Source organism: Pogona vitticeps, chromosome 4, assembly GCF_051106095.1.
Source record: "Pogona vitticeps strain Pit_001003342236 chromosome 4, PviZW2.1, whole genome shotgun sequence".
NCBI classification, from domain to species: Eukaryota; Metazoa; Chordata; class Lepidosauria; order Squamata; family Agamidae; genus Pogona; species Pogona vitticeps.
In genome coordinates this window covers 181,405,127-181,427,410 of record NC_135786.1, presented here as the reverse complement: position 1 = coordinate 181,427,410, position 22,284 = coordinate 181,405,127, and the positions used below count along the sequence as shown (strand labels likewise).

At 38.7% G+C, this 22,284-nt stretch overlaps 1 protein-coding gene across 17 annotated transcripts in view; it reads left to right on the top strand.

The window, feature by feature from the left end:
* The window catches only part of PTPRM (protein tyrosine phosphatase receptor type M), a 607,519-nt gene that overhangs the window by 328,339 nt on the left and 256,896 nt on the right, over nt 1–22,284 (top strand). For all 17 annotated transcript variants that reach the window (XM_072999591.2, XM_020793481.3, XM_072999598.2 and 14 more), the window contains exons 9-11: nt 3,643–3,752; nt 15,966–16,167; nt 16,674–16,776. In XM_072999591.2, the coding sequence (XP_072855692.1) occupies nt 3,643–3,752; nt 15,966–16,167; nt 16,674–16,776 (415 nt within the window). The remainder of the gene's footprint in view (nt 1–3,642; nt 3,753–15,965; nt 16,168–16,673; nt 16,777–22,284) is intronic.

Here is a 22,284-nt window from a genome sequence, read left to right as displayed (position 1 = left end):
CTCACAACCTGAATATGGAACTGGGCTAAGATAAAAATACCAGCCAAGTTCTGAGAAATGTGAGGAAAACCAAACTTGACTTTTACCTTCTGCTTCAGTCTCATCACATCATCCCACATAGCTCCACAGTGTTCCTCAACCATTCTGAGCAACTTTTCAGTGCTAGAGGAAAGAGTAATTAGTGAAAATCTTCTCTTCACTCAGAGACAGCACCCCGAAACAATACATACCTATATACATTCAGTTATATATGGGCTGTGCCAAGAGCCAGCTGGTTATGTTTATTGATTGATTGATTGATTGATTGATTTTTTAAATATACTTCAGAGACAGGGATCCATATTACTTCACTTGACCATACTTTCTTCTTTGGGTCTCTGTGACCTCTTGGTGTGCTGTTCCTTCATCAACAATATTCTTCAAATGAAGAAACCCTTATTTTTTGAGATAATTATACCAATGGCTGAGGCAAAATGAAGAAGGGGTGTTTTCCCTGGAAAAGACCCTGATGTTGGGAAAGTGTGAAGGCAAGAGGAGAAGGAGACAATAGAGGACGAGATGGTTCAACAGTGTCATCGAAGCTACCAACATGAATTTGACCCAACTCTGGGAGGCAGTGGAAGACAGGAGGGCCTGGCGTGCTCTGGTCCATGGGATCACGAAGAGTCAGACACGACTAAACAACAACAACAACAATACCAATTAACTTGAAATTAGATTGTGACTATGGCTAAAATATGATTATGTCACAAAACCACTTGAGAGAGAGCAATGTTTCATGGACTAGTATTGCTCTTTTTATGACTAAGCAAAAATTTTGTCCCCATTTTGAAGGATCACTGGGCGAAAAACACACAGGAGGAATCCCATTTATTCTATCAAATGTTTTCTCGAGTAACACCCCTTCTTCATTTTGCTTCAGCCATTAGACTGTGTGCACATGTACGGACATAGAGCTTTAGAAGTAATGTTGGCTGAAGTAATCAGTGTAGTAAGAGCAAAATCTTTTGAAGGAAGTACCAAATTTCTGTTGAGATGAATTCAGGCCTTTTAGCATGGGAGCACCTGAAACATTTTTCAACAGATTTCTGCCTAGAATAAAAAGGTTCAGTCATTCCTCCAGAGAATGTGGCATCTCAGGAAAACATTAGCATATTTTTCAAAGAGAAACATGATTTTTCTCATGACATCAATTTCCGTAAAAATTCTAGACAGATCATTAAACAGACAGTTTGTTATTACTTAGAAAGTAATGTCATCACTAAAAGTCAACATGGGTTTCCCAAAAACAACTCATGCCAGACAAATCTGATCTCTTTTTTTGATAGAGTTCGAAAGCATGCAAATGCGAGTAGATAAATAGGTACCATCTCGGTGGGAAGGTAAACAGCGTTCCGTGTCTAAATCATACTGGCCATGTGACCACGGAAAGATTCTCTTCAGACAAATGCTGGCTCTATGGCTTGAAGAGCGGGATGAGCGCCGCCCCCTAGAGTCGGACACGACTGGACAAAAAATTGTCAAGGGGAACCTTTACCTTTACCTTACAGGCTTGATATATGAAGGGAATGCTGTGGATGTAGCATATCTGGATTTCAGTAAGGCCTTTGACAAAGTTCCCCATGATAATCTTGCAAGGATGCTAGTACAGTGGTGCCCCGCATAGCGACGTTAATCCGTTCCAGATTAACCGTCGCTATGGGGAAACATCGCTATACGGAACGAAAAATGCCATAGGAACACATTAAACTTTGTTTAATGCGTTCCTATGGCTTCTAAACTCATCGTTAAAGGAACTTTCCCCATCCGGCCGCCATTTTCACGTGCGGCCATTTTGGGCATCCAGTGGCCATTTTGGAACGGCCGAACAGCTGATTTAAAAAAATCGCTATGCGAAAATCAGTAAGCAAAACGCTTACTGATTGTCGCAAAGCGATTTTTGCCCTATTAAATCATCGCAATGCAATCGCATTAGTGATCCAAAAAACCGGATCGCTGTGCGAATTCGTCATTAAACGGTGCGCTCGTTATGCGAGGCACCACTGTAAAATGTGGACTAGACAGTGCTACTGTTCAGTGCATTTGTAATTGGTTGACTGACTGAACCCAAAGGGTGCTCACCAATGGCTTCTCTTCATCCTGGAGAGAGGTAACTAGTGTGGTGCCTCAGGGTTCTGTTCTGGGCCCTGTGCTATTCAACCTCTTTATCAATGACTTGGATGAAGGAATAGAGTGTGTGTTGATTAAATTTGCAGATGATACCAAATTGGGAGAGGTTGCTCATTCCCCAGAGGACAGGATTAAAATTCAAAATGACCTTGACAGATAGAGTCCTGGGCCAAAACTAACAAAATGAATTTCAACAGGGAGAAATATAAGGTCCTACATCTAAGCAGAAAAAAATGAACTGCACAGATATAGTGTGGAAGACAGCTGGCTAGACAACAGTACCTGTGAAAAGGATTTAGGAGTCTTGGTAGACTACAAACTGAACATGAGTCAGCAGTGTGATGCGGCTGCCAAGAAAGCCAATGCAATTCTTGGTTGCATCAATAGGAGTATAGTGTCTAGATCAAGGGAAATGATAGTACTGCTTTGGTCAGACCTCTCCTGGAGTAATGTGTCCAGTTCTGGGCACCTCAATTCAAGAAGGATGTTGACAACCTGGAATGTGTCCAGAGGAGGGTGACCAAAATGGTCAAAGGTCTGGAAGTCATGTCCTATGAGGAGCGGCTTAGGGAGCTGGGAATGTTTAGCCTTACAAAAAGAAGGTTAAGAGGGGACATGGTAGCCATGTTTAAAAATCTGAAGGGATGTCGTGTCAAAGAAGAGACATGTTTGTTTTCCACCACTCCAGAAACTAGGACAAGGAGCAATGGTTTCAAACTACAAGAAAAGAGATTCCACCATCTCAGAAAGAACTTCCTGACAGTCAGAGCTGGTTGGCAGGGCAGTGGAATATGCTGCCTCAGAGTGTGGTGGAGTCTCCTTCTTTGGAGGTTTTTAGGCAGAGACTGGGTGGCCATATCTCGGGAGTGCTTTGATGGAGTTCCTGCATGGCAGGGAGCTGGACTCGATGACCCCTGTGGTCTCTTCCAACTCTGTGATTCTATATGGTGAAGGGTTAACATATAAAATGAAAATGGGCCGAAATTTGGTTTTGCTGAATTTCTGTTTAATATAACAAGAGAAAACTCAATCTCAAAGTTAAAAAAAAAATCAGTTTTTTTTTAAAAAATCAAGAAGTATTAGGTTAGATGCAGTGTAGGTGTTCAGTTATCAAGTGTAGTTGCAAAATCTCTGGTATTTCTTCCCTTACTGGCAAAATAATATCTGAAGACTCCCACCTTTATGGGTTGCTTTAATAACTTGTTTAGGAATCATACAGATGATTCGCATGGCCCCTGACGATATGTCACCCACATAATTATTAACCATGTTATTTAAAGTGACTCATTGCATGAAAGTGTGTCAATTCTATTACTATTAATGACCCATTATTATTTTAAAGCTTCCTTAAATGCAGCCTGACTTTATTGCCACTTTGAAATATGATTTGTTGTCATCATAGCAATGGGATATTAATGCAGCACTGATAATTTAAGGTACACTCTTCTAAATATCTGTGTTTTTAATTGTTAGTTCCAGGTGCAGTACCACTTGAATCTATACAAGGAAGTACTTTTGAGGAGAAGATTTACCTTCAGTGGAAGGAGCCAGTGCAAACATATGGTGTGATCACACTTTATGAGGTACACAGTGATATTTTGCTTACATGCAGTTTTTATTTTTAAATTGTAATATTGTACCGTGTTGTAAAGTATTTTTCCCTTATATCTAAAAAGATTTAGAGCTGTTCCAGGCATTTGCCTTTCCCCTTCCTTTTGTGTCTCCTGCTTTTGTTATTTGTTGCCAAAAAGACATAGGTTTTGCCAGATTTTGCATCCACTCCGTTGTCTACTCAGCTGGAGGTGAAACAACATTAATCTGAATGCCAGTAAGATATCTTCAGAGGGTTTTCAACTGCCTAGAATTTGCCTTCCTTTTGATACCAGTATCAGTAAGCTTTCTGTATTAAAAGGTAGTCAGGTTCAAGATATTGACACTTACTTACAAAGCCCTTCACGGTTTGGGACCATGTTACTTGTTGCAGCATCTTTCTCCCAAGTTATCCTCCTACACTACCAGATACTCTCAGGCTATGCTCCTGCAGGTGGCTATATCAGAGGAGGACAAATAATCTCCAACAAAAGGTTGGGCACCAACTCTTTGGAATTGCGTCTTGGTGGATCTGTGTCTGGCTTCATCCCTCCCTAGTTGTAAGAGGCTGCTGAAGATGCATCTCTTTTGAGAGGCCTTCAAAGGCAACCTCTTTTAAATTTTTGCCCTTATATTGCTGCTCTGATATGCAGTGCCACTTGGTCTTAATGCTGATCTTGCTGCTGTTGTTGACTCTTCATATTTTTTGTTCGTGTTTCTTCATTGTTTTTATATGTACACCACTCAGAATAATGCTGTGCAGTAATAGGGCGGTATATAAATGACAGAAATAAATATATAAAATAAAAAATAGAAAACCTCTGTCTAGGGAATGGAAATCTTCCAAATGGGAAACTTCCACCATAGACATTAACTGCCAGGATTTGATGTTTACAAGCTCTCTCTCCACCCTCCAAACCAAAGAAAGAAATTACCTAAAAGTGTTGGGAGTGTCAACAAGTCTGGGAATTCATGGGGAAAAGTGATACAAAGAAAGATAAAGGGGCATCAGGATGTTGGAGACAGGGAACTTAAATGGGCCCAAATGTTCTGTCTAGAAGAGCCCATATCTGACCTAGTTCAAAGTTTCAAAGGAATTCTAAGCTCTTGGGCATTCTTTAGACCAGTGATTCCCAACCCTTTTTGAGTCATGACACCCTTTCATAATAGCCAAATAACCCGCAAGTCTCTGCCACATTTGCATAAAAAGGCATTTTTAATGGGGTAAAGTCTTACCCTCTCCAAAAGTAGAGACTTCTTTCTCCCCCAATGGGCCTGTTTCTCATACATACACATATGCACTATCTTTAATATCCAGCTCCCAAAGGTCAAGGACTATAGCACATATAAGGCAACTCACAACCCTACAGAAAACACTTTGTGACCCAGTTGCGTGTTGTAATCTCCAGTTCGGACATTTCAGACAGATGAAGACAATGTAGTGTAATGCAAAGAAATCAAACTGAAAGAAGCAGATGTTCTGCAGCAGTGGGATTAGACCTGTTTGTGTTTCAGCAACTTCTTTAGTATTTTGTATGTGAAAAGCTATTTATTTATTTATTTATTTATTTATTTATTTATTTATTTATTTATTTATTTATTTATTTATTTATTTATTTATTTATTTATTTATTTATTTAACTTGTATGCCGCCCACACTACCCAAAGGTCTCTGGGCGGCTTACAACAATTAAAATACAGTAAAAAGGATAAAACAATTAAAATGCAATTAAGATACAGTGGTGCCTCGCAAGATGATGTTAATTCATTCCGTGAAAATCGCTGTTAAGCGAAAACATCGTCTTGCAAAACACATTTTCCCATTGAAATGCATTGAAAACCTGATAATCTGTTCCAATGGGAACAGATTGTCATTGTAAAGTGAAAATCGCCATAGGAAACATCGTTAAGCGAAATGCATTTCCCAAGCGAAGACAGCCGTCTAACAAAACAGCGACCATTAAAAGACCCATCTAGCGAAGTAAGACCAAGCTGTCAAAAACATTGTAAAGCAAAAAACAGGGACCTAAAATTTAACCGTCTTGCGAGGCAAGGTCCCTAACATCATAAAGCGAAAATCGCCCATAGGAAACATTGTTATACGAAGCGCAAGATCACTCCGAAAACCTCAGCGTAAAGCGAATTCGTCGCTATGCGAAGCAATCGTCTAGTGAGGCACCACTGTATAAGCTCTAAAATTGCCATCAGGACCCACAGTTGATATTATTTCAATTAAAAGCCTTCTGGAACAGGAAGGTTTTGACCTGGCACCAAAATGTACCTTGGTTCATAGAGCATATGTGGCATTGGATACGGATTCTTTGGATGATGAACTCCAATTGTTACGGTTCATCTTAAGGGAAAATGGATATTCTATTAGGGACATTAATTAGGCACTGAATTATAACAATAGAAAAGTGAAACAAAGGGATGATGATGATGAAGAAGAAATAAAAGGAGTGGTCATTCTTCCTTTTTACAGACAAGTTTTACAGACAAGATAGGAAGATTGGCTCGTATGCTTCATTTCAAACCTGTTTTCTCTCCTATTGCCAAAATCAAACAAATGGTCCATCAAGTTAAAGATCCTCTGGGACTCAGAGCCACAGGCATTTATCAAGTGCTTACATCTTACATACAGACTGGAAGATCTGTTACATAGAGAATATCTGAATATTCATGTTATATTAGATTTCAACAGTTTGAAAAATCTGGAGTGGCTAAGCATTGTGTCATAAGCCTCAATGGAATGAGGCACAAATATTGGCCAAAACTAGTCAGTTCTGGGATAGAATTATTATCGAGGCTCTCTTGATAATACTTGAGCCACATTCCATCAACAGAAAGAGTGGCATTACTTTTAGTGCTTGCTGGAAGCCTTTGTTTTGTAAACTGGATAGACTTAGCAGGTTGCCTTTATATAATGCTGACCAGTGTGGGTACTGGCTCTTTAATGTTTATTTGTCTGAATGCTTACCCAGCTGATTTTGATTGTATCTTGGTGAATTTTGTTTTACTTGATATCTTGCCCTCCCTGATGGAGACGGTGCGGGATATTACCATCGAAAGCTTGAACTATGTAAGCAATAAACATGTATAGACGTGACTAGAGCCGTTTATACAAAGGTTTTGTCATGTAAGACTGAGATTTCTAGTTGCAAATTGTACCCACAGTGCAATTCGTGTCCTGTAGTAAAATGTGAGTGGTGTGTGACAGCCCTAGTTACCTCTCTTTCCCAAAGTCTTTTGTTCATTTTTCAACTGTGGGGTTGTGCCAAATCTCAAGAGCTTTGAATAGCTGCATCAATAGAGAAACCAACTTAGTCTTGGTGGGTGGCAATTAAACAGGTCATCCATTAGTTTGATACCTTATATAACTGTAAGTCTGAATGAAGTTGTGGCCTTAATAATCTTCCATACCTCCTATATGTTCTTCCTTCCCACATTTGTGGCCAGTATTTTTCCCAAGCATAATCTGCAGGGTAAGAAAGTTCACTTCATGCAATGCTCCACTTTTATTACCAGAATAAACATATATTCTTCTGTCTAGTTATGAAGAATAATATTTAAAGGTTAGCAAAATCATTCACTATGACATTGAGTCAAGGGCAAAAATGGGAAGATGACTATAATACAGTGCATTATTAAATTTCTGGAAACTTACTGTAATAAACAGGCATACTAAACAAAATAAGTTAGCTTTTAAAAATGTAAAGTCAACAAAATTACATGTTGTTCATTTTATAAAAATCAGTGTTTCTTGCTATATGGAACATCTGCCCTGACTGTCTTTTAGAAATGGTAACAAAAGACTGTGTGTGTTATGCTGGCAGCCCATAATCACTGTTACACCTCTTACTTCACCAGACTGCCTGTACATTTATGGTTTTCCTTCATTTATAGGAAGTGTAAAATTGGTATGAAAGATACATATGTCCCAAGATAGAAAAGGAAAGGAAATAACTATTTTTATGTTACTAAGCATCCTTTACTAAACAGGAAAAGAGGAGGATCATATACAAGATGAGTTGACATCAATAAAGGAGGCAATAGTCTCGGGTCTGCAAAAGCTGTGCACATCTGTTGATGATAGGACCCTTTGGAAGTCACTAATCCATAAGGTTGCCAGAAATCAGAAGCATATAGCATATAATAACAATAGCAACAAGGGTCTCGTGTTATTACACAAACTTATTGTGAGAGGATAGTTCATTATAAAATTATTGGCCTTCCATAAACTAAGAAGTTTATTTAACAAAATATAGTCTCTTCATAATTTAAAAGTGCATTTTCTTGTGATAGGTTCTTATATCAAGCTCTTTTAAGTCTGTGATATTTCAGAAACAAGTGGATGGTAGTAGAACAGCTATAACCACAGAAACATTATGAAAGAATCATAGAATCATCATAGATTTGGAAGGGATCTTTTCTTGAAAACCTCCAGCAGCAGGGCACCCACAACATCAGGAGGCAAGCTGTTCCACTGCTTAATGGTTCTCACTGTCAGGAAATTCCTCCTTATTTCCAGGTTAGATCTGCCTCTGAAAAATAGTTTTACTCCTTAATCAGATTGGATAAATTTTAATAAAAGTGTTTTTCACCCATCTATCCCTCATCCTTAGTGCAGCTTGCTGCCCGGTATGAGTCTCCTTGGAACAGCAATGCAGCCTGCAAACCATCTTATAGTAGCCTAAGTGATAGACTGTATGTGAAAAAAACTTTCCCCACAGCTAATCATGAACAATAACTGTCATTGCCATGCCAAATGCTTGGTTTAATTTTTGCATCATTCATTCATTCAATTTATTTATTTAAAAACAGTTATCCCACCTTCCCACCACCCCAGGAGTTTACTACAGTATTATCTTCTCCTGGGGGTGTCCCGGGATTGTGCAGCTTGCTCAAGGCCACACAGACTGGCTCTTCTCCCAGGAGGCACAGTGGGGGAAAGAATTCTGAAACTCTGGCTCTGCAACTATATATATAATTATGAAATAAAGATTTCATAATTACTGTGTGTGTGTGTGTGTGTTCTCTCTCTCTCTCTCTCTCTCTCTCTCTCTCTCTCTCTCTCTCACACACACACACACACACACACACACACACACACACACACACACACACAGAGAGAGAGAGAGAGAGTAATTATGAAATCATAACCAAGAGAAATCAAGATACCAGAGAAACAACAGATGCACTTCCTGAGGAAAACAATTATAAAGGCAAACAAGATAAAACATTAGGAGTTCTGCCAAAAGTCTTCTTATATTGTCATGTGTTTCTCAGTTGCTTGAAAATATAAAATATCAGGCATCTGAAATACAGTATCTCATTTACTAGGGACTTCCATATAGTGAGCACCACTGAAGGAAAGGCTCTGTTCCATGTAAGTACTTTCCAGGCCGTATCATGTTAAGAGAAGTACATGGCAGTCTTTAAATATGGCCAATCTCTAACAGGGATTGTGCTTCAGTGTGTTTTTTTATCCCATTGAGTCTTTCACTGCTAACAGTTCAGAGTTCCTATCCCCATCCTAGAATGAGATGTTGTGAGGAGGAACCACTTCCCAACAGAAAAGAGGAGTGTGAGCCATCCCCTCCAGCACCCACAATAGAGGAATATGAAACTGTGTATGCCGATACCAGCAGTGGCCCAACTGAGAGTAGAGGAGAAAAAGAGTGGGAAGTAAGAGTGAGAGGAGGGCGAGAAAAGGGAGGAGCCAATAGTAGAGGGATAACTGGTTACAGGGGCTGAGGAGAAGAAAGAAGGGAAAAGAGAGCTAGACTGAAGTAGAAAAGGAGGAGGAGAAAAAGAAAGGAGGTGAAGGAAGAAGACATTCCTCTAGGATGGGGTTGGTTAGACCTATCCGGAATTGGCCCGGGTGATAGGCCTCCCCCTAGTTTTACACCGGACCAATCTGCAGCATTTTTTAAATCTATAGTGGATGCCATCCGCCGGGACCTCTCCCCTTTTTTGAATACAGTGAGTCGAGCTGAGATGTCCAGCGCTCCATCTTGTCCAGTGACTTTTGACTCCTTTCAGCCTGTTTTGCCCAATACTGTGGCCAGGACGTTTGATCGCTGCCGTGCCACCACCTCCTCTTTGGACCCTTGCCCGGCCTGGCTAATCAAGGCAGCCAGGCCTTCAACAACGGAGTGGGCTACTGTAATAATTAATGGGTCTTTCCTTGAGGGCAGATTTCCCTCTGTCCTCAAGGATACACTCGTTAGGCCCATAAGAAAGAAACCTAGTTTGGCGGTGGACGAAATTGGCAATTATAGGCCCGTCGCCAATGTTTCTTTCTTAAGCAAGGTAGTCGAGAGGGTGGTGGCCGATCAGCTTCAGGCGTTCCTGGATGAAACAGATGCCCTGGATCCATTCCAGTCGGGCTTCAGGCCGCGCCATGGAACAGAAACGGCATTGGTCACCCTGTGTGATGATCTATTGAGGGAGGCCGACAGGGGCAAAGTGTCTCTGCTGGTCCTCCTCGATATCTCAGCGGCCTTCGATACCATTGACCACGGTATCCTCCTGGGGAGGCTCACCGAGTTGGGAATAGGTGGCCAGGCATTTGCCTGGCTCCGTTCCTTCTTGGAGGACCGCCCCCAGAGAGTACAGCTTGGGGAGAATGTCTCGGCCCCATGGACCCTCAATTGTGGGGTCCCACAGGGGTCGATCATCTCCCCAATGCTGTTTAACATCTATATGAAGCTGCTGGGGGGGGGTCATCAGGGGATGTGGAGCTCTGTGCCATCAATATGCCGATGACACGCAGCTCTACATCTCCTTTTCTCCAACTACAGGAGATGCTGTTCTGTCCCTTCAGCGTTGCCTGGAGATCGTACGGGAATGGATGCAGGAGAACGGGCTGAGGCTGAACCCGGACAAGACAGAGGTACTGAGGGTGGGCGCTCCCACAGCTGGGGATTTGGGAAATTCCCTCATTTTTGGGGGTGTGACCCTACCTGCCAGCGATGGGGTTCGCAGCTTGGGTATTCATCTTAGGCGGATAGCCCAGCTGCGACCCTACCTTGACGTGGGGGCTCTCACTACTTTGGTACATGCGCTTGTAATCTCAAGATTAGACCACTGTAATGTGCTCTACGTGGGGCTGCCTTTGAGGCTGCTGCGGAAACTACAGGTGGTGCAGAATGCTGCGGCCAGACTACTTAGTGGAGTGAGAAGATACCAACATATCTCCCCCACTCTGGCCGCATTGCATTGGCTGCCCATCCAATTCCGCATCGACTTCAAAGTCTTGATGCTTACTTACAAAGCCCTAAACGGTTTAGGACCTCAATACCTGGTGGAACGCCTTCTCCCACCAAGATCTACCCGTGTCACTCGTGTGAGCCAGGAGGTGAGGCTGAGGAGCCTGACGCCGAGAGAGGCCCGGAAGGAAAAGACCAGAAATCGGGCCTTCTCGGCGGTGGCTCCTCGCCTATGGAACAACTTACCTCCTGAGATTCGCGCAGCTCCCTCGCTGGGCATTTTTAAGAAACAATTAAAAACACTCATGTATAGGCAGGCCTTCCCAACAGTTAATCCCTGACGATCTTTTCCTTCTTATACTCTTTCGATCTTTATCTTTGTTGACTTATAATGTTTTTAAAATTTATTGTTGGTTGGACTGTAAGCCGCCTAGAGTGGTCGAATGTGACCAGATAGGCGGAAATGAAATGAAATGAAATGAAATGAAATGAAATGAATTGAATAAATAAATAAATAAATAAATGAATAAATAAATAAATAAATAATTAATTAATTAATTAATTAATTAATTAATTAATTAATTAATTAATTAATTAATTAATTAATTAATTAATTAATTAATTAATTAATGGAAGACCCCTGGACAGGAGAGCGTGTTAAAATGAAACTGCCCTAGAGGAAATATAAAGGAGACAGCAATATCGCAATGTGAGACCTGAGGGAAGTAAGATAGGAAAAGAGGGAGAAGAGCTGAAAAGGCAAAGAAAGGAAGGATTGGCAGTGCAGCTGGGAGTAGCAGAACCAGTGGAATGGATAGTATATATCTATCCCAAGAAGGAAGATCAATGGAAGAAGGGGGCCAAACCGGTGGGGATGTCGTGCATCCAGAAACGCCTACAGAGGGAGAGTGGGCTCAGCACCCCTATTGCGGTACCATATGTCCCAGTCTGAGGAGGCCCACGAGAAAACTCACGGATCACGAACAGTTTGGAGTGAACCCCTGATGATGAACACCCAAGTTAAGGGACTGTTACGTTGAATGCGGGGAAACTGAGGGAACCGTTGGTCCAACTGAAGTTGTTCATGGTTCTCTGGTGTTTGAAAATAAAAGAAATGTTCATGAAGAAGGCCTGTCTCCAGCAGCCTCAGGTACTGGATGACTTCAACCAACAGTTTTACATGGGCATTAAACGTCACAGGAGATAAGATATTAACTAAAGGAGAATTCCATCAATCTTTAACCCCTTGACATAATTCAGAAGTATACTGAGAGTTCTACTACTGCTGAGAGGCTGCTGAGAGGTCTAGGAGACTTAAAAATATTCCATTTCCATTACCCATTCACTGATCCCAAACTGAAGACAGGAAGCAATATAGATAGCCTTTTTTTTTTCAGAATCAAAATCGCTTGCTCACACACCTGAAGCAAACAATAAATGTTGGTCATTGAGCCATGGTTACTAAAATCAGAAAGAGTTGTTTTTTCAACAGAAGCTATATAACTCATTCAATATTAAGGGGATACAACCTCACTTGGAGAAGGTTTACCTAACATCCCCATATCTACACATCTGACGACACTGATTTCACCAGCCAATTGTCTATTATTTAGTTATTATTTGTTTATTTCAACTGCTGCAGAGAACAGCCACTCTGGAGGAACAAAGGAACTTTGGTAAGCTAGGACAGCCATTCACAGCCCCCCCTTTTTTGCCATGGCCCTTTTACGTGCTCTTCTCAGGTCTCAGCCCCCTCAGCAAACAAGAATACATGTTGCCCCCTTCAGATGGGCCAGGACTGCCACTGAGATTTTCCGGACTAGGGCACAGCCCTAGATATCTCAGTGTAAAGGCATGAATGTATACTTTGGTTTTTAAAAAAACATTTTTGTATTTATTCCAATTCCGACCTAGAATATTTATGTAGAATCTCGTTGCCATATCAATATGCTGACATTTCTTAGTTGAAATGAAAATTAGAAAGATGCACTGAAAGTCAAATTCCAGTCTTTTACTATCACAATACACAAACAATACATTACAAACAGCTGACACTCTTAGTTGGTTGTAATAAGCAACATGGCATCATTTCTGCAGCAAGTAAGGCGTATCCATCCTAATACATGTTTGCTAGTACTTCTTACAACAAATCCACACTATCTCGGCAGATTCTGAGGTGTGTTCTGCTACATGATATTCTGCAATAATAAGAATATCTTTATGATTATATATTTCTAGCATAATGGCATTAGCTTTCCATATTCAGTATTTAAATGCAGTTCTGAGAGGGATTGCTTCACTGCTTCTATACATGCGGTCATGATGAAACATTGCACTAAAAAGTATGAATTTAAACATGAATTTACTGGCATGGCTTGGCATGGCAGGACTTTAGCCAAACCAGAAGAGACTAAGATGTATCAATAGGCAGAAGCTAATTAAATTCTGTGAGATAACATGAACAGTAACACAATATGAGAACAAAAGATGACATCTGCCACTTAAAATGTATATCATAAAACATAATTTGCTTCAGTTCAGAAACATTCTGCACATTTGTGTTATAACTGCTAGATACGTTAGAACACATTGTGCTTCAAGTATAAAAGTCATTTATGTGACATCCATGTAGGTGAAATATTGTGCATTGTCTTTTAACATCTACATTCTGTTCTGAATTAAGTTCTGAGCTTGCCAATAAACTTCTCTAATTATGTAGGTCAAAGCTGAAAGCTTCTACAAATTGTGAGTTTGTCCTGGGTCAGTGCTGAGGTGAAGTTAACCTGTAGTTGACCTGTATAGAATTGGTTTGGTTAGTATTAGAAGATGTGTATTTGTAAGTCATGTTGCAATTTTCTGAACAGAAGTTAATGTTCTCACTAAAACTTAGTAAATTATAAAGATATGTGCATAGATATTCAAATGTATTCTGCGATTCAACCTTGTGTTAGTCTGTATTGTTCTGTAATTCACTCTGCATATGTTAACCAGTGTTTTGCCAACAACTAGAGATTATTTTGTACACTTTTGCTCAATATCTATGCTATTTAGATCTAATTATAATAGGATTGTTTCCATGTGTGGTAAGCTAGCAAAGTACCTGGTCAAAATGTCAGTCATAAAGTTGAAGAACAGCATGATGTTTAGAAAAAAATCACACAAATTAAATTAAAATACTTGGTTAGAAATTAGGCTCGCACAAACTGGAAATCAAACCTAAGCTATAGTATGTGTAGATCCTGTAATATAACTGTAAACTGTAACACCTTACCTTCCAAATCCTATAACTCCACTAATAATATTCAGGGGCCATGGTCTTTGAGTGGTATTCACCATGATCCTGTTCAGATCTTAATGTCTTGGATCAATACACATCAGCTGACAAGTCTGGCATTTGCTTATATGCTCCCTCTTCCATTTCCATCTTCCTCTTGTGCATGCAGTTTCAGTGAAGATAATATGATTTGTTGAATCAGTTACCCATGATGATCTGAATTGACAGATTGTGATTTTAGAACTCTTTCCAGACTGGAACATCAAACTGTCCCATTAGTTTTTTTAAAAAAATATTTTTTTATAATTGTATTGTTTTTTAAATTATATTATCCATGTTGAATATGTATATTGGAAAGCTGGGATATAAATAATCTGAATTAATGAAGAAAAAATAAAATCCTGAATAAAATCCTGCAGTTATATGTTTGGGAGAGAATTTTTAAACTGGTTTTCCAGTTCAGACATTACAGGAAAAAGTAAAGTTAGTATGTGGGGGAGATGGATGTGCAAGGATAGTTCATTCTTGGTTTCATACACCATGATTTATCTGTTCTTTTTTAATGTCTCAGTCACAACAATGACTCTCAGACATGCTTGTTTGGTAATGTTTTACCATAAGTGTTGCAACGTTTCTTGCTGCCATTGCTTTAGCTGCTAGGATGTCACAGAGGAAATGGACCAGAGTACATTGTGCTAATGTGTAGTAGGCAAACTTTAACTTTTTAGCTGAATTTTGGTTAATTACTCCACATACAGATACGTCTAGCATATTATGGCTTGTAAATTATATTATGTTGAGGAAATAGCAATTCTAGGGTCTTTTGGTAAAATGCCATTATCTATGGTACGAAATAGGGAGAACAAAACTTGTAGCTTGTGGTATATGTAACTATCTGTGATTTAAATCTTATTTAGTGCTGTCTGGCTTTCTGGCTACCAGGTGTTCTGATTTGTAATGCTGGAATATTACAGACTTAATATCACAGAGATGTTATTATATATTTACAGCAAAGCATTTTGGATTCTAGAAAGAGAGTAGTAGAACAGAGGAAGAGCTAGCCATGTCTAATTAAAAAACATAAGCCCTATATTGGATTATAAGCGTTTGACAAATTAAACATTGAATAGGGCATGAGTATTTTAGCATAAGTTGTTCTGAAGGCAAACTATTTTGTTTGTGGAGAAACAGCCAATGCTCCAGACTGAGATCTAGATAGCAATTAACAGTACTGTACCACATACTGTATTTTCATAGCATATGTCTGTATAACCTTACAGTGAATTCTCTTGGATACTAAAAATAAGTGATCCCTTTCAGTATAAAGGAGAGCTATAGATAAATCATTTTAAAATGCAGGTGTACTTTATTACCCCTAAATCTGTTTTTATGGTTTTTATTTTTTGTGCAAAGCTAACAGTAATGCAAACCACCCCCACTGCTATTCCAAGATAAAAGACCTCGGCCACCTAAAGGTATTAGCTTAAGTCTGAACCTTAGTCTTTATAGTCATAATCTGGGTACCTTTAAGCCCCTGTATCTATAAAAATAATAACTTGCGACAGTTTTGTCATTGGAGTCTGGATTTGAAGCATGCAAGGGAGCAAGATAACTTATCATAAAATGTCTGACAGTACACACATCAGAAGGGTTTACTGGATAAAAATGCAATCTTTGTCCAGCTGCTGAAGGTATTTTATAACTTTGTTATTCTTTTGTAGATCACCTACAAAGCTGTCAGCTCTTTTGACCCAGAAATAGATTTATCCAACCAAAGTGGACGAGTTCCAAAGCATGGGAATGAAACTCACTACTTATTTTTTGGGTTGCATCCTGGAACTACTTACTCTTTCACTATAAGAGCCAGTACAGCCAAAGGTTTTGGCCCTCCTGTTACAAGTCAATTCACTACTAAAATATCAGGTACTGTTTTGAAACAACCAACAACTTCCAATGAGTGCTGTGTAAACTGTTTTCTGTCTATAATTGCACAACATTTATTTAGTATATTGGGGATATAGCATTTATTTCCTTTTTGAACAGAATCTAGCCTAATACAAATTCTTCACTTTCGAAACTTAAGATGTATTAAATTTGGTACATTGGTTCAGATTGAGGGAACCAGTGGCCACATTCAAATAATGTATACCTGTTGGATGCTACTGCTTACCCATAAACTGGTAGAAGGCTGTCCTTGTGCCAATAACCATTTGTATCAGTGCTCTACACTTTACAACTTAACTTGTGTTGATAAGCTGCTTTATTATCTAACGATTTAAGAAATACTTTAGCATTTGTGTGTGTGTGTGCACAAGGCTCTTTAAAATCATTTGTGTCTTTTAGAAGGATATTTTAAAAACAAGGTTGTAAAGAACAGTATGAAAGGTACAAATTCAATGAATCTGCTTCCTCTGTTCTTGTTTTTGTAGCACCTTCTATGCCACCCTATGAACTGGAAACACCTTTAAATCAAACTGACAGTACTGTAACGGTTCTCTTGAAACCTGCACAGAGCAGAGGTGCTCCAGTGAGGTATGTGGTGTTGGGGAAGCTTTACAAGATTAAAAGCAAATAGATTAAATGTTTGACAGTTGTTCTGCGGTTTCATTTTTAACTCGGCAATCAGTGTTAAATATCCATGTTTGCATTATCTCTAATTAAGTAACAGACAAGAAAGAAAGTTCTTTGATGCAGAGTGTTCAGGTATTGTGCAAAAGATTCCAAAGCTTAGTCTTTGAAAACAAAGAACAAAGCTTAAGTGGGTGGCTCCTTTACTTCCATAAGGCAGTTGCTTACTGCAGTGTTATGAGTTCAAGGGCACATCTTTATTATTATTCTATACTACCATGTTTTCAAAAATCATTTTCCTTTTTTTCCCTACCTGTATGTTTAATCACCTTTATTTCAGGTAATCAGATTTAAGGAGTAGAATGTATGACAATCAAGATAAAAGTTTTTAAAAAGCATATACTTCAGTATTTTGAGAATTTGTTTTCAGAATCAATATGGTGTGGCAGATAATAGGCTGAGCTACAGATAATGCAATTCCCAGTCTCACCTCTACTAGTGTTGCTTTAGCATAGTTGTACTAGAGTAGGCCCATTGAATTACTGGGGTTTTAGTGAGTCAACCTCTTTGTACATTTCATTGATTTCAATGTGCCTGCTCTAGTGTGACTTACTAAATTAAGCAACAAATTTTAGCAGTTGATACGAAGAATAGTACTCATCACCATAGTGTTTCTACTGTGCTAATTAGCAGTTGTTGAGTAGAAATGAAGGTTAGCCCACTTGCTCTTACTAGCCATTGGCCCATCACAAAGGTTTTGTTTTCCATCTGAGGCAATATGTTCTCCTTGGACTAAATCCAGTTGTTAGTCCCATAGAATTAAAGGGAATTACATTATTTATTTGTTTTATTTATTTATTTATTTATTTATTTGGTTTTATACTGTTCATTACTCAGAACAGTGTACAAGAAAAATCAAGCTCCCCCCCCAACAATGTAACACAAAAATAATACAATATACAATTTCTAAACAGAGTCAAATAAAATCGAGTAAAATCAGCTTAAATTTTGACATATGATAACCTCTGAAGAAAAATAATAATTGAAAGACACTTTTAAGATGTTAAAATATCTTACTGAGTCCCATTCATTCATTACATCTACTCTAATTGGAACAAACGGTAGGATGTTGTTCTGTTCCTACTTAAATATTATCTGTACATGTGGCCTTGATTTGTAACCTTAAGTCAAAATTTGATGCTCAGTCGCATGTAGTTTGTCCTGTGTTTCTTTTGTTTGACAAAATACAAGTAGAAAAACTGTGACCTAGAGCAGGACTGGTACAGGAATTGAAAGAGAGAATTTTCCACCTTTTCCTTCTTTTCCTTCCTAGTGTTCCTTAACCTATAATGGAGATCATAGGATACCATACATAGCAAGGGACTCTGAGTAAGAGAATTTCCCGAGTAACTGACTTCCTTAATCTGTATTTGTGGTTGGCTAGAAAAATGTAGCTGTACTTTATTTATGCACTTCACTAAGTGCAGTGGCAGTCTATTGATTCTGCTGTAACCACCTAGCATGGTTAATGCAGATTCTTAGAACTGCACTAAACTTTTCAGTGTAAATGATTGTTGTCGCTTTATTGATTAACACATCAGCTCTGTCACATAAAAATCTTTAATTCCTCTGATGGATAGAGAGAGAGAGAGAGAAGGAAGGGGGGTACGCACACATTCTAGGATGCTGCTGCCTAGGCTTGCTTGTTTACTGCTTTACCACATTTTCTTTATACATCTTTAAACCTAGAGAAAATATAAAACAGAATTTTGCTCCCCATTCAAACCTGATTTGGATTCATTCTCTTACAATTGCACTTGCAACATATTCAAGAAATCAATGCTTAGTGATATAAAATTTTTAAATGAAAATTGAATTTACAGAATCTTCTATGCTATTAAATGTTGGTGCTGTCAGGTAATATAAAGTGAGTGTAAATACAGAAAAATCAGATTATCAGCTTTTGGCAATGCAGCAGGGGAAATCAACATCCTGCAAGGTAATGAAAATAGAGGAAAACCAAACATATAACATTGAAACTGAACTTCAGATCAGACCATATTTGATACAGCTATAGCTCTGGTGCTCTGTGCCAAATTTTGGAAAGTTTCAGCAAAAGGATTTTTGAGTTGTGATTTTTTTAAAAGTAAAACTGCCTCCCCCTGTCAAACAGAAAGAGGTACCTTAAACATCCCCAGATTTAAAATAGATTGAAAAGACCATTGTTGTTTATCTTGAAAGAAAATGGTCGTTCCCACTTCCTTTTCTTTTTTGGAAAAAAATCCAGGCTGCAGGGACTAAAATATTGAGCCTCAAAAAATGCCTTTCAAAAGGGAAAAGCAGTGACTTTGTTATAAACTGAACATATGTGAAACAGGCTTACTAGCCAGGAAAGACAATATTTGGACAGCAATGAAGGGTCACAAACAGACAAAAGCAGAAAACAGTTGTGTTTGCCCCAACCCCGAGTTGTGTTTGTTGCCAAACAGGCATTTGTGTTTATAAAGGGATTCTGTGTCTGGTTGTAATAAATATTTTAAAATATATTTTAAAAAGAATAGAGAAAAAATATTTAGAAGCCCATTTAAGCTATAAAATTACTTATTTTTGCTTTGTAGCTGGGAATGATCTTAATTGATATTGAACAGAACTTTGGTGATACCTTGAAATAGTTTCAACTATTTTCACTAGTTGTTTCACTATACAAAGATACTATGTGCCATCAAGTTACTTCTTACGTGTGGTGACTATATGAGTTAATGACCTCCAATATGTCCTATCATTAACAGGTCTGCTCAGATCTTCAAGCCAACAGTATCTTACATTAAGTTGTTCTCTCCTCCTACTGTCTCTCCCACCTTTCTAGCAATACTGTATTGTATTTTCCAGTATCTTCTGCTGAGCTCTTACAAAAAACAACTGTGGCCTCCTTACTGCGACAATCTGTCTCTTGTTAGGTCTTCCTGTCTTCCTACTGTCCCCCGTTTTCTCAGCAATATTGTCTTTTTTTGGTCAGTTCTGCATGTTCATTATATGTACAAGCTAGGATAGCCTCAGTTGAGTCATTTCTGCTCTAGTAGAGACTTGACTTGATTGAGCACCCACTTTTCTGCCTTTCCTGTTACCTGTGGCATCTGTAAAGTTCTCCTCCAACATCATATTTCAAATGAGTTGATTTTTGTCTCTGTCTTTCTTCACTGTCTTTAGTATAGATAATTTTGACCTTGGTTTCCAGTGATAATCTTCTCTAACTCCCAGATCTGTAAATTTTATTATTTGAAAAGATAGACGGCATATTTCAGAAAACATGCATATAACATGTTTTAGGACTTTTGGTCCGATATAGCTTTTCTTCCTCAGGTTGCCTACCCAAGAAAGGATTTGGAAATTGGAAGATAGCTTTCTTGTCTGCATTCTGTGAAGTGATCATGACAACATTAATTCATCTGAGAAGTTAAAATATGTGTACGCTTCTCCATTGCATGTCTTCCACTTATTCACACCTTCAAAATATTTTGGTACAGAAGGGACTACAGCCAAATCCCAGCTGTTCTTGCTTCTGTTCTTTTCCAGCAACCCTAGTATAGGTCATGCGCCCATCTTCTGGGATTCTCTAGCCCATGGTAATTCTACATGAGGGAAATGTGTTGGAATTTGTGTGTATTGTTTGTGTACTTAAATTTCTGTTTTAAAACAAGGGAATACAAAGCAATTGTCAAGGTTGGTTTTCTATAATGGTCTGCTCAGGATATTCCCTCCTGTGCACTACCATTCACAATTATTGAAAAACAACCCTGACAGTTGCTTTGTGTTTAGATGGGAAGTGGTTAACTGATGAAAAAGTAATGAGACAATAGATTGGGGGTAGAGACACTGTGCTCATGTCCACTCCTTCTACTCAGAAACAGAGCTGAAACACTTTTTCAATAACTGTGTACGGCTATGGAGCCTGTCCACTTTATGGTTTCTGATAAATTGATTATGGCAAGTTACTTTGAATTTCTGCACATTTAAGTTATTAATACATTCAAACAGAATACTTAACAGTGGACATATTTGAGTTTTGTTTCTAGAATATAATTGAAACAATGACTTTCCCATCTCTTTGAAATACCTGGCTAAGTTTATCTGTGAAGCCTATAGATGAAATTCCATTTCCATTGATTTAAGCAGCAGGTTTTCCTGAAAGAGTCAGATGTTTTGAATTTTATGCAGCTGCACCTTCATGTGTATTCTTTTCCTGATGTATTGATTGCTTGTTCACTGCAAGTTAAGGCCTCAGGTGTTTTCACTGTGTATTTTTCTTCATGGGGTATTTTTCTTTATTGATGCAGTGGACCATAAAGTTTCTAAATTTAACATAAAGACATACAAACAACAAATTTTGAAGCAGACTATAGCATCAAATCATTCAGTATAGATGTTCAGAACATCTAAAAGTTAATCCTCCAGAACATGACTGCCTTAATTAATCCTAACTGGTTGTGGTACTTTGCCCAGGTTTGTTTTTATTTAGATTATGCTGGTGCACCAACTGCCCCCTTTCCTGGAGAGGGACAATCCAGCTTCTGTTAAAATTTTTACACCCATTTCATTTTTTAAAGTCACGACGTTAATGCCTGAAGACTTAATTATGTTAATGCTGAATTGGAATTGCCACCTCTTTTTTCTTGGCAGCTTCTCATTTTCAGCTTCTGTAAGGAATACCTGTACCTGTTTAATTTGACCAGTGCATGTGGATGAAATGTTTGTTCCACTGTCTGATACTGTAAAACTTTCATCAAAATTATAAAATCAAATATTAGAGATAGAGCTTTATTTTTTTAGAAAGAAAGAAAGAAAGAAAACTATCTGATCTTTTCACCCCGAGTTACATTTTGATCATAAGTAGCCTTGAGATCATTTGATGTTGTATAACCTGGTATTATAGAAAAATACTTAGTACAAAGCAAATGTGGTTGGGTCTTCTGTGTTTATTCCGGACTTCTGTGTATGTGAGTCAAGGGATGTCTGTCCCTTGCCAGTAATGACCAATTTCTCTCATCAGAGTGGGGACGACTGCTGAATATTACAGTGTCATGTTGACGCAAATCACCCATTTCCAAAACATTTCCGATTTAAGAGACAAAAAAATGTATTTAATTGTTCTTATGGACAGTGAGGCATAGCTGTGAAGTTCAGTGCTATTGCTCAGTAATGAATGAGCAATTGACAATTTGTGCAGCCACTTGGTTGAGGTATATGGGGAGAGAAGTACTAAACAACAACTTAAGCACAGATATAAATAGCAGGAGTAAGATCTGGATTGTTACACGCATTGTGTAGCAGAATGAGAAGTAGAGGAGATGAGTAACTTTAGTCTTTAACATGAACATCTAACTGCCTTCTTTTGATGAACAGTTTAAAACCACTGCCTCTGACTCTACACCCTGCAACTCTGTAGAGCCATCTGCTTCCTGGCTCCAAGAGGCA